The sequence below is a fragment of the Bufo bufo genome, chromosome 4, assembly GCF_905171765.1.
Source record: "Bufo bufo chromosome 4, aBufBuf1.1, whole genome shotgun sequence".
NCBI lineage: Eukaryota > Metazoa > Chordata > Amphibia > Anura > Bufonidae > Bufo > Bufo bufo.
Genome location: NC_053392.1, coordinates 336,681,707 through 336,695,363, shown reverse-complemented (window position 1 = coordinate 336,695,363; position 13,657 = coordinate 336,681,707). Strand labels below are relative to the sequence as shown.

At 43.7% G+C, this 13,657-nt stretch overlaps 1 protein-coding gene across 1 annotated transcript in view; it reads left to right on the top strand.

Annotated features, from left to right (window-relative positions):
* The window catches only part of AK9 (adenylate kinase 9), a 132,957-nt gene that overhangs the window by 6,413 nt on the left and 112,887 nt on the right, over window positions 1–13,657 (top strand). Inside the window, exons 3-7 of the mRNA XM_040428864.1 lie at window positions 3,240–3,303; window positions 5,976–6,028; window positions 6,209–6,305; window positions 11,713–11,825; window positions 13,045–13,215. Coding sequence (XP_040284798.1) covers window positions 3,240–3,303; window positions 5,976–6,028; window positions 6,209–6,305; window positions 11,713–11,825; window positions 13,045–13,215 — 498 coding nt within the window. The remainder of the gene's footprint in view (window positions 1–3,239; window positions 3,304–5,975; window positions 6,029–6,208; window positions 6,306–11,712; window positions 11,826–13,044; window positions 13,216–13,657) is intronic.

Below are 13,657 nucleotides of genomic sequence, written 5' to 3'. Positions count from 1 at the left end.
AGAATGATATGTTCACTCCATTCTGTGGGTTAGTACGATTACAGCAGTACCACATTTTTATAGTTTTTTTTGTGGTTTAATATGTTTAAAAAAATAACTCTTTTTTTTATTTGTATCTCCATATTTTTACCCCCATATTTTTTTTTATATTTTACTTCTGCAAAGCTGTGTGAGGGCTAATTTTTTTGCATTGCAATCTGTAGTTTTTATTGATACCAGTTGGCTTTTTGATCATTTTTAATAAGTTTTTTGGGAGGTGAAGACTGAATCAGCCATTTTTTTCCTTTTATGACATTCACCGTTCAGGATAAATAACATAGTGCATAAGTACATAAGGACGAAAAAAGACATTTGTCCATCCAGTTCGGCCTGTCTTCCTGCAAGTTAATCCAGAGGAAGGCAAAAAAAAAAACTGTGAGGTAGAAGCCAATTTCCCTCACTTTAGGGGATTAAAAATTCCTTCCCGACTCCAATCAGGCAATCAGAATAACTCCCTGGATCAACGACCCCTCTCTAGTAGCTACATCCTGTAATATTATTACGCTCCAGAAATACATCCAAGCCCCTCTTGAATTCCTTTATTGTACTCCCCATCACCACCTCCTCAGGCAGAGAGTTCCATAGTCTCACTGCTCTTACCGTAAAGAATCCTCTTCTATGTTTGTGTACAAACCTTCTTTCCTCCAGACGCAGACGATGTCCCCTCGTCACAGTCCTGGGGATAAATAGATGATGGGAGAGATCTCTGTACTGACCCCTGATATATTTATACATAGTAATTAGATCTCCCCTCAGTCGTCTTTTTTCTAAAGTGAATAACCCTAATTTTGTTCCTTAACCTTTTATTCCCATACGGTATGTACCTCTCACAATGAGATTTTAGGATGCTTTTAAAGATATCCCATTTTGTGGCTGTATTTTTATTTTTGAGGACTTTGTCCCAGTTAGTTAGGCCTATGGCCTCTCTTAGTTGGCTAAATTTAGCTTTTTTGAATTTTGATATTTTTGTTCCTCCCTGTAGAAATGCTCTTTTTTTTTTTTTAAACTCGTTTTATTGAAGAGTAACATGGCAGGTCATGTCATATGCAGTATCACACAGTCATACATTTAGGTCGCTTAAGACAAAGTTATGGGTAATTCCAGTTACAGTATAGTAGCAAACAAATCCCAGATAGATATATTGAAATGCATGCACATCAATTAGAAACGCTCTTTTGAATGATAATTGGAAGGTTATTACTTTATGGTCACTATTTCCCAGGTGTCCCCCAACCTGCACGTCTGTTGTTCTGTCAGGTCTATTGGTTAATACTAAGTCCAGTATGGCCGTCCCTCTAGTCGGGTCCTGAACCAGTTGGGAGAGGTAATTGTCTTTGGTTATTGCCAAGAACCTGTTTCCTTTATGAGATATACAAGTTTCAGTTTCCCAGTCTATATCTGGGTAGTTGAAGTCCCCCATAATAACCACCTCATTATGATTTGCCGCCTCGTCTATCTCGTTTAGTAGTAGATTTTCTGTGGACTCTGGTATATTAGGTGGTTTATAGTAAACTCCTATTAGTAATTGTTGTTTTTAGCTCCATGTATCTCTACCCACAGTGACTCCACATGTTCATGTCCCTCACTTATATCTTCACAGAGTGTGGGCTTTAGACAAGACTTTACATAAAGGCAAACCCCTCCCCCTCTCCGGTTTTGACAATCCTTTCTAAACAGACTGTAACCTTGTACATTAACTGCCCAGTCATAGCTATCATCCAGCCATGTCTCAGTTATTCCCACTATGTCATAGTCCTCCTCACACATCACTAATTCCAGCTCCCCAGTTTTATTAGTCAGGCTTCTGGCATTAGTATACATACATTTGAGAGGTTTATGTATATTTTTTACCCTACACCTTTCCTTCTGAACTGTTCTAGTCCCTCCTTCCATTCCTCCCCCACCTCCTTCCATTCCTCCCCCATACAATTTTAATGGTTGAGGCATTTTGGTAGACAACAAGAAGAAGAGTGCGTGATCAGTGATAACGCCGATCATGTGACCATGGCATCTGAGCAGTCTTTCCCTGGAAGACCTGTGCTCCCAGGGACCGAACAGCATCCCAGCTCCAAGATCGAGAGAGTCGTTTGGTTGCTACGGCAGTCTGAAGCCTTCTGAAGGTGTCAAGGCCTGCCATAGTGAAGTTACTATCAGGATCAGACTCAATCTCCCATAAGCTGCAATGTCAAATCATTGCAGTTTATGGGAGAAGCGATCAGACGATCGCATGTGAAAGTGTATAAATAAAAAGTTTTAAAAAATATTAAAAAAAATCCATTTTCAAATCACCCCCTTTCCACAATTTAAAAACAAAAGTAAACAATAAAAAAATAAAGCTCATTAGTATCACTGCATTCCAAAATGCCCATACTATTAAAATAGAAAAATATTTATCTGGTATGGTAAACAGCGTAATGGAAAAGAAATTGAGATGGCCGATTCGCTGTTTATCGGTCGTTTCACCTCCCAAAAAAATCGAATAAAGAGATCAAAAAGTCATACACATCCCAAAATCACTATATTGATATCACTGAAGGTTACAGATTGCCCTACAAAAAAAAAAGCCCTTACACAGCTCTGCAGAGTTAAATATTAAAAAGGTTATGGAGGTCAGAATATGGTGATACAAAGAAAAAGTTACTTTTTATCAAAGTTTTTTTTAAGTATTAAAACACAAGAAAAATTGTAAAAAGGTGATATCACTGTAATCATGCGGTCCCAGAGAATGGAGTTAACATGTCAGTTTTATTGCATCGGGAAGGCTGTAAAAACTCAACCCATAAAACTATTGCAGAATTGCTTTTTTTCCAGTTACACCCCATTTATTTCAATAGTTTTTATTGAATGTTTCAAGGTAGTAAATACAAAGTTAATCAAGCCAATGATCAGAGTGGTATTGACCAAATATAGCTTGAGGTAACATTATTGATACATGAGGGGAGGGGAAGGGTGGGGGGGGGAGACAGAAAAGACCAGGGGTAGGAGGGAGGGGTGAAGGTAACAGTAGGTAGACAAGTAAAAACACAAAACATAAAGTCTCAGGTACAATTACAATGACATGTTTGTCAAATCACTGTTGTTAGTGGAGAGTTACACCCCATTTTAAAAAAAATTACAGCTTCACACTACATCATATGCAATATAAAATGGTGCCCTTTGAAAGCACAAAATAAGCCCTCATACAATGCTTTCTCTTCTAGGGTACGGGAAAGGCTACTCTTGGGAAGAAGCTTTCACAGTCATGGAACTGCATTTTTATTGAAGGTAATGTTTTTCTGTGTGTAATTTCAAGTATTAAAAAAAATATATCAAACAAACCTTAAAATGGAACTCCAGTCCATACAGCCAAGAGCATTCATAGTGATGCCGAATACAGGAGAACCATAATGAGACAGGGCTTTCTTAATGCACAATGTCAGTTTCCAATTGAGTGGTGATTAGTGTTGATCCCGAATATTCGAATTGCAAATTTGTATTGCAAATATCGGCACATCGAGAATTCGCAAATATTTTGAATATAGTGATATATATTCGTAATTTTGAATATTCGAGATTTTTTTTTAAATCAGTACACATGATCTCTCCCAGCTTCTAGCTTGTGGGCCAATGAGAAGGCGGAAATATCTTTGACTTTAGGAGTAGTGTTGATAGCGAGTTTTTATCGTTAATTTTTCAATTGCCGATTTCCGCAATCAAGAAAATAATGACTGGAGATAACGAATTCTCGAATATATGGCGAATATTCACCCAAATATTCGCGAAATATCACGAATTTGAATATTGCCCCTGCCGCTCATCACTAGTGGTGATCCTGCTCCTGCATAAACAAGAAGAATTAACTCCATGGGCCACATCCACATGCACCCTTTATGTATTACTTCAAGCCTGGTGGTGCATTATTCTCTCAAAATATGGTTCTACAATGCCCACTGCGGGCTTCAGACCATCAACAGACTTGGAATCTATCTCTCTCTTGTGTGACTAGGGACCTTAGGCCGTTACACCTACTCAAAATTGCTATGTAGTCCATAAGCCAAAAATGTGTGCATTACCTCTACAGGCAGTCTAAGGTTACATCCACTCAGCTGCCAGCTGGAAATAAATCTAGGAGAACAATTTGAAAAATTTATGTGGAGATCTCTGGACCCATATGAGGTACAGGGCTGGTACTAGCTTTGTCATAAAAAGACTGCCATGTACTACATGATGTCTGATTTTAATTTTTTTAGATTAATTATGGGATATTGCCTTTAAAAGAACCTTACTATAAAGTCTAGCTATTACTTTGCAGAACAGAAAAAAGACTTTAGAATGATTGTAAAGTGGCTCTTCTTTCACATTTATTCTGATTTGAAAAGTGTTCATGATATATAGGGAGTGCAGAATTATTAGGCAAGTTGTATTTTTGAGGATTAATTTTATTATTGAACAACAACCATGTTCTCAATGAACCCAAAAAACTCATTAATATCAAAGCTGAATATTTTTGGAAGTAGATTTTAGTTTGTTTTTAGTTTTAGCAATTTTAGGGGGATATCTGTGTGTGCAGGTGACTATTACTGTGCATAATTATTAGGCAACTTAACAAAAAACAAATATATACCCATTTCAATTATTTATTTTTACCAGTGAAACCAATATAACATCTCAACATTCACAAATATACATTTCTGACATTCAAAAACAAAACAAAAACAAATCAGTGACCAATATAGCCACCTTTCTTTGCAAGGACACTCAAAAGCCTGCCATCCATGGATTCTGTCAGTGTTTTGATCTGTTCACCATCAACATTGCGTGTACTGTTTTCCCTCCTTGTAAATCTCACATTTGATGATGGACCACAGGTTCTCAATGGGGTTCAGATCAGGTGAACAAGGAGGCCATGTCATTAGATTTTCTTCTTTTATACCCTTTCTTGCCAGCCACGCTGTGGAGTACTTGGACGCGTGTGATGGAGCATTGTCCTGCATGAAAATCATGTTTTTCTTGAAGGATGCAGACTTCTTCCTGTACCACTGCTTGAAAAAGGTGTCTTCCAGAAACTGGCAGTAGGACTGGGAGTTGAGCTTGACTCCATCCTCAACCCGAAAAGGCCCCACAAGCTCATCTTTGATGATACCAGCCCAAACCAGTACTCCACCTCCACCTTGCTGGCGTCTGAGTCGGACTGGAGCTCTCTGCCCTTTACCAATCCAGCCACGGGCCCATCCATCTGGCCCATCAAGACTCACTCTCATTTCATCAGTCCATAAAACCTTAGAAAAATCAGTCTTGACGTTTCAGCTTGTGTGTCTTGTTCAGTGGTGGTCGTCTTTCAGCCTTTCTTACCTTGGCCATGTCTCTGAGTATTGCACACCTTGTGCTTTTGGGCACTCCAGTGATGTTGCAGCTCTGAAATATGGCCAAACTGGTGGCAAGTGGCATCTTGGCAGCTGCACGCTTGACTTTTCTCAGTTCATGGGCAGTTATTTTGCGCCTTGGTTTTTCCACACGCTTCTTGCGACCCTGTTGACTATTTTGAATGAAACGCTTGATTGTTCGATGATCACGCTTCAGAAGCTTTGCAATTTTAAGAGTGCTGCATCCCTCTGCAAGATATCTCACTATTTTAGACTTTTCTGAGCCTGTCAAGTCCTTCTTTTGACCCATTTTGCCAAAGGAAAGGAAGTTGCCTAATAATTATGTACACCTAATATAGGGTGTTGATGTCATTAGACCACACCCCTTCTCATTACAGAGATGCACATCACCTAATATGCTTAATTGGTAGTAGGCTTTCGAGCCTATACAGCTTGGAGTAAGACAACATGCATAAAGAGGATGATGTGGTCAAAATACTCATTTGCCTAATAATTCTGCACGCAGTGTATACCGTAGGTTTAAAAAATACTTTACCACTAATGCCTTATTTTTTGTCATTTATAATTTTCTAGCCAAAGAACTGATTAATGAGCACATTAAGCGGGAAACAGATGAAGGCATTATGGTTGGTGCTGTGTATTTGTTGGATAAAAAAAGCATTATTGTGTTTCATATTTTTTATGAGAGACATGAGACTCTCATTTTTCATAAAAAGGAAAACTTGGAGACAGTATAGCTCTGCTTTGTTGTTATCCTAATCTTAATGGGCATTTTATTGTACCGTATGTGACTTCTTTCTGTGCAGATTCAAGAACTACTTTACAAGGGTCAGAGCATACAAGATGAACTCATAATACAGCTTATAGTGAACAAGATAAATTCTGCAGAAGTGGCCCACCATGGTAACGTATATAAGCTCACAAACTGCTGTTTTGATGCCGTTTTTACATGTTTCTTTTTTCTGTGTAATAAGTAATACCGGAAAACAGTGATGTGTGGCAGCTTTTAATGGTGTGGGGATTCGCTCTGGTAGTTGGGATAAGCGGTTGCAGTACAGAGGCAAAGTACAAGTTCGTAATTCAAATGTCTGTGTTTATTCACACATAAGGTCAAACAAAAAACACTCTTTGCAGGGTTGGTGTTTGTTCACACCGAGTAGAAAGTTCATGCATAACAAAAACGTCACCTTGTCGGCAGTTCTGCCTCCAGCAGTCTAAATACAGGCTTTAGGTGGCCTGCTCTCCCAACACAGGGGTCTCAGCTTTTCAGCCCAGCACAGGGCTCAGATCACAACACACAGGGCGTTTTCTGCTGCTGATGCAGGTGCTGTCAAAACACGGCCTGCAATGTGGGGAGTAGTCACCCACCAAGCACTTTGACTACTCCCAATAAGAGCCGTCCCGAATCAGCTATTTACAGCCATACTAAATAGCAAAAGTGTCAATCAGCATTAGCTGCCGCTGACACATTAAAATACCGGCCTTATACTTCACCGAGGCCAGGAACCTCGATGACACATACCTACCATCAATGACGACCCCTTGTACCTTCCTACATACCTTCCCCCCTTTGTTCAACCCTGAGGGGGTAAACACCCGCTAGGCAGTATACCCGGAACAGGGCATCCGCGTTTCCCTGTAACCAGCCTGCCCTGTGTTCCACTGAAAACTTAAAGTTCTGTAAAGAGAGAAACCACTGGGTGACACGGGCATTTCTGTCTTTGGCCTGGCTCATCCATTTGAGAGGGGAGTGGTCAGTCACCAGGCGGAACTTTCTCCCCAACAAATAGTAGCGGAGAGATTCTAGTGCCCACTTGATAGCCAGGCACTCTCTCTCCACTATACTGTACCTGGTCTTGCCTGGGGTAAGCTTACGGCTGAGGAAGACAACGGGATGCTCCTCCCCGTTGACTTCCTGAGACAGTACAGCACCAAGGCCTACTTTGGAGGCATCGGTCTGTACTATAAACTCCCTTTTGAAGTCGGGCGTCACCAAAACCGGGGACCCACCCAGAGCCGACTTCAAAGTGGAGAAAGCCTTTTCCACCTGATCATCCCAGTGAACCATCACTGACTTGCGTCCCTTCAAGAGCCCTGTCAAGGGTGCGGCCACCGTAGCAAAGTGGGGGACAAACCTCATATAATATTCCACCATTCCTAGGAACGACTTTACTTGCCTAGTAGTGACAGGTCGGGGCCAATTCCGTATCGCCTCTATTTTATTCATTTGGGGTTTGATGACTCCGCGCCCAATGACATACCCTAGGTATTTAGTCTCCTCTAACCCTATCACACATTTTTTTGGGTTAGCTGTTAGTCCGGCCTTTTGAAGGGAGTCCACTACAGCCTGTACCTGGAGTAGGTGACTTTCCCAGTCGGTATTGTTGATGACAATATCGTCCAGGTAAGCCAAAGCGTACCGACGGTATGGACGCAGCACAATGTCCATGAGCCGTTGAAAGTTGGCGGGGGCGCCATGCAGTCCAAAGGGTAACACCTTATACCGATACAGCCCCTCTGGTGTGATGAAGGCAGTTTTCTCTTTGGCACCCTCCGTTAAGGGTACCTGCCAGTACCCTTTGGTGAGGTCCAAAACAGAAAAATACCGGGCTTGGCCTAACCTCTCAATAAACTCATCCACCCCAGGCATGGGATATGCATCAAATTTGGAAATCTCATTTAGCTTGCGGAAATCATTACAGAACCGTAACGTCCCGTCTGGCTTGGGAATCAAGACTATTGGACTGGCCCATTCACTTTGGACTCTTCAATGACGTCTAGTTGTAGCATCAGCTGCACTTCTTCCGAGATGGCTTGTCGCCGAGCCTCGGATACCTGGTATGGTTTCAACCAGACTCTGGCCTGAGGCTCAGTGACAATGTCATGTTGGATGGTCTCCCTATCTTTCCAAGGTTTGAGTAAATTCACATGGTACACCTGCTCCAGCTTTCGCCACCCTGGCTGGTGTACCTTGTAGTTTACCTCACCAACTTTTTCGAGTACTTCATAGGGTCCCTACCACCTAGCCAGGAACTTACTGTCGACCGTCGGTACCAGAACCAAAACCCGATCTCCCGGGTTAAAGATCCGGAACCGAGCCTGCCGATTATAGACCCTACTCTGGGCTGCCTCCATATGTTCCCTAACAAGCAGCAACACTGTCTCTATACGCTCTTGCATCTGGGTGACATATTCAATTACACTTTTAAACGGTGTGGGTTGTTGTCCAACAGACCGCGAGGATGTCGACTATATAGCAGTTCGAAGGGCGAAAACCCAGTAGAAGCCTGGGGCACCTCTCGCACTGCAAATATGAGATAGGGCAGAAGAAGGTCCCAATCCCTCCCATCCTTAGACACCACTCTTTTGATCATGTTTTTTAATGTTTAATTAAACCTTTCTACCAGGCCATCCGTTTGAGGATGATAAACGGACGTCCGTAGCTGTTTTGTGTTCAGTAATTTACAGAGTTCCCTCATGACCTTTGACATAAAAGGGGTCCCTTGGTCGGTCAGAACCTCTTTAGGTAGCCCCACTTGGAAAAACATCACCATTAACTCCTTAGCTATGAGTTTGGCCGATGTATGTCGCAGGTACCGAGTGGCATCGTCCAGGACGACCAAGATGTGTTGGTGCCCTCTAGCGGACTTCGGTACTGGGCCTATGAGATCCATAGCGATTCCCTCGAACAGAACCTCAATAATCGTGAGAGGTACCAGGGGACTACGGAAATGTGGCTGGGGGCTAGTTATCTGGCAGGTTGGGCAAGACTTACAAAATTCTTCCACCTCTCTGAACACACTGGGCCAGTAAAACCGCTGTAGTATCCGGTCCTGCGTTTTCTGCCGTCCCAGGTTTCCCCCAAGAACATGTTGGTGGGCTAGCTCCAACACGAGCTTGCGATACGCCTTGGGCACCACCAGCTGTTCAACATGCTCACCCTGTAGTTGGTTAACCGATACAGCATCTACTGATGAACCACAAAACGGGGAAACATCGACTCGGCCCCCGGTTGTTGAGGTTCACCATCAACTATTACAACATTTTCCCAGGCCCGAGAGATAGCGTTGGGTCCCGGTCCTGTGCTGTACTGAAATTTTCCCCAGAGACGTTGAGGTCTGCCAACTCAGGACCCGGTGGCAAATCCTCCACGTCTCCCACCATTACACTCAGCGGGGTTGTCTTCCCCTCTTCCACCGAAGTGGCGGCCACCCCTACTGCTGGCCCTTCGGTCTCAGGATCCCAGGGTTCTGGCCTCCCCCTGAGCAATGCCACTCTACTGGGGTTACACCACTCTCAAGGGTATCGGTAACTTTAGTATCAGGCCACAGTGCCGGGAAACACAGGAAGTCTCTCCCAATTATAAGTTGATAAAGTAAATTGGTGGTGCCAGCCACCTCGTGGGTCCACCTGCCGGCCTCCGTGGACAGAGAGACCAGGGCGGAGGGATAGTCCTTTAAGTCTCCATGGATGCACACGACCCCAACTTTCGGCCAGTATACTCGGCGAGCTGCACCAGGGTACCAGTTGCACACAGCTTTTTGGCATACAAGGAGTGGCGGTAGCCATAGTTAGTATCCATGGATTCGCCACGATGGGGACAGTCGGCCCTTATGTGTCCAGGCTCCTGACACCGCCAACAGACTATCGGAGCTAGGTCTGTAGGGGCTATATCCCGGGCGGGTTTTGCTGGCACCAGTCGCCGGGTCTGGGGTGGAGATTTCCAGGGTTTGACTGCCCCCCTCCCAAAAGAACCCCCCTGTAGAGTCCTGGTAGCCTCATAGCGCTCCACCAGGTCGACCATCTCAAGGGCATTACCAGGAGACACCTGGCCGATCCAGTGCTGGAGAGGGTACGGCAAAGCCCTCCAGAATACATCAGCCAACAGACGGTCCAGCATAGCAGTGGAACTCAGCACGTCAGACTGCAGCCATTTTTGCAACCGATGTAACAGATCATAAAAATGAGGTCTCGCGGGTTCAGCCGGGTTAAACTCCCACTGATGCACCTGCTGGGCCCGGACCAACACATTCACCCCCAGTCTTGCCAGAATCTCACCCTCTAATCGGCCGCTTGATCATCTGGTAAGTCGAAAAACACCTGCTGGGTTCGTAAGCCAGGAACGGAGCGACGACCTCAGCCCACTGATCTCGGGGTAGTTTCTCCCTCACGGCCACCTTTTCGAACACCGCCACTAGGTCTCGACATCGTCCGAGGGGGTCATCTTAGGGATCGCGCACGGACCGCTATTCGGGCATTGTGGACGCTCTGGGATGCCGCTTGTAAAGCCATCACATGTTGCAATAGCAGGTGGTTGGTTTCCTGCTGCTTATTAGCCTCCCGCTGTTGCAAGTTAGGCTCCACGAGGGCTTTCATGACAGCTTCCATTTTGTCGAGAGACACGGGTTGTAATCTTGCTGGTTTGATGTAAGACAAATATTTCGGCCTTCATGCCAGCCTCACTGCACTTGCCCGCATCCTCCACCAATTGTGGGGATTCGCTCTGGTAGTTGGGATAAGCGGGTGCAGTACAGAGGCAAAGTACAAGTTCGTAATTCAAATGTTCGTGTTTATTCACACATAAGGTCAAACAAAAAACACTCTTTGCAGGTGTGGCAATGTGACTAGTGATCGGTGCAGTAAAGTCTCGGGGAAGCATGAAAAAGGGGTGTTTGCACCAGGAGCGTGTCACCAAGGGGACGGCCTTGATGGAGTAAAGGCCCTAGATATAGGTGGCCACCAAGTTAGTTGGTGGACACCAAGACAGTTAGCTTAGCTGGCTCCAGCTAGTCCGGGGCGGGCTTTTACTGGGAACAGGCAATGTGTTTAGTGGGTGCCTGTTCCCCATGCTTCAGTCTGGGATTTTGGAATATGCCCATGTCCAGGGATGGTATTTAATCCTGTTGCTGGACTTGGGTGTGGCTCCCCAGTCTGGGGAAGGAGACAGAGTTTTTGTGAAACACAGTCCTGCTGAAGGCTCTGGAAGAGTGGTCTCAGCTGGGCTGAGCAGAAAAGAAGAGATGCGCTATGACCAGCCGATGGCTGTAGGGGATGGTATCTAGGTCTATGAATAGTAGAAGCCAATGAAGCTGGTAGCCCAACAGGTCCTAACCGAGAGCAAAAACTTCTTTCCATATTGTATGGAGTGATGGGCATGCCCAGAGAATGTGGAGGAGTGTACCCCTTTGACCGCAGCCTCTCCATGTGGGAATATATGACAGAGTCTATCTGGTGTATAGTACCACCTCACGGTGGTCTTCATTAATTATTCATATTGGAGTATTTACTCTCATTTTTATTCACATTTTAGGTTACGTGCTTTGTGGGCTTCCATCCCTCTCTGAAGATTTCATAAAGATTCCAGAACAGATTGAATTAATAAAGAATTTTACATTAAAACCTGATGTCATCATCAATATCAAGGTAAATTACTGGAGCTTATTGACTTGCTTTTTCTTTGATCGGCATGGTCTCTTGATGTGATTTGCATAATCGGGATTACTGTAGCGTTGATTAGTTATGAATAATAAATAGTGTATGGGAGCATTGAAACGACTTCTGGTTTCAGCAAAAAAATAAAAAATTTACCAAAAGATGAAGGGGAGGGCACCATGTAAGTGTTCTGTTTGTTCTCCAGTTTTTTTTTCCCTCTGGACTTTGACTGTTTCGATCTCTGAAGGGAAATTTGTATAAGTCTGTACCACTAGTTTTCTAACTTCAGCTCGTCATGGAAACAGAAACTTATAGAAACTGTATAATGTATTAAATATTCCCCATGTTTTTTCCATACATAAAAAGAACAAACAAAAACATTTTTAAATAATTTATCAACCTTTTTAGTTTTTAACACCTTGTCCTCATGTATAGAAACACAGGGGGCAATTTATCAAAACTTGCTTAGTTGCCCATGGCAACCAATGAGATTCCATCTTTAATTTTCCAAAGGAGCTCTAAAAAATGAAAGGTGGAATCTTATTGGTTGCTATGGGCAACTAAGCCAGTTTTCCTTTACACCAATTTTGATAAATCTCCACAACAGTGTAATAATAAAGTACATTTAATTACATGAAATACATTTAAGGCTACTTTCACACCTGCGTTCGGGTGTCCGCTCGTGAGCTCCGTTTGAAGGGGCTCACAAGCGGCCCCGAACGCAGCCGTCCAGCCCTAATGCATTCTGAGTGGATGCGGATCCGCTGAGAATGCATCAGTCTGCCAGCGTTCAGCCTCCGCTCCGCTCAGTGAGCGGACACCTGAACGCTACTTGCAGCGTTCGGGTGTCCGCCTGGCCGTGCGGAGGCAAGCGGATCCGTCCAGACTTACAATGTAAGTCAATGGGGACGGATCCGTTTGAAGATGAAACTATATGGCTCAATCTTCAAACGGATCCGCCCCCATTGACTTTCAATGTAAAGTCTGGACGGATCCGCTCAGGCTACTTTCACACTTAGAAATTTTTCTAAGTTATAATGCAGACGGATCCATTCTGAACGGATGCAAACGTCTGCATTATAGGAGCGGATCCGTCTGATGAAACATCAGACGGACCCGCTCCGAACACTAGTGTGAAAGTAGCCTAAGACAATACAATACAATACATTTAAGACATTTAATATTTAGGCTTTTCTGTGTTCCATGAAAGTGTCCAGACAAAGACTTAAGCAGAAGGCTAAGTGGACTTAAGCAAGATCCAGGGACAGGAAGAATTTATAAGCGTGAAGAATGGGACCCTGCTCTAAAAGAGAAGAAGAAAAAGCCTCAGGAAGGCGAAGAAGAAGAAGAAGGGGAGGAAGAGGAGGAAGAAGAAGAAGAGGTAACATCATTCTAATGTGCTGGATTCCAACAGATTACAGTGGAGTGGTGGTATTTTACACTGGTAACATAGGATCTTAAATTGTTTTTGTAAACGCATATTTGCAGATTATATCCATTACAGGTTAAAATAAGCACCTTTATACTCTGACCAAGGATTGGGTCATTTATCTGGAATCACAAAGACTCATTCCAGCTAACTGGCTATTGCAAAGCTGCCACAAAGAGATCAAAATGTCCAGCTGTCATGCGGCGTTTAAAATCATCATTTGTTTTCAGCACATTGCTCTGTAAATAGGGGATGTTCTGCCTACAAAATGCCTTTGATTAGGGCCATGTAAGAGGACCCTTAATGGACTTGCCTTAGGGTTACACATAGAAGGACAGATTTATTAATACTGTTTTAAATTTAGGCGGGTGCGAACTACACGTGAAACTCGAAA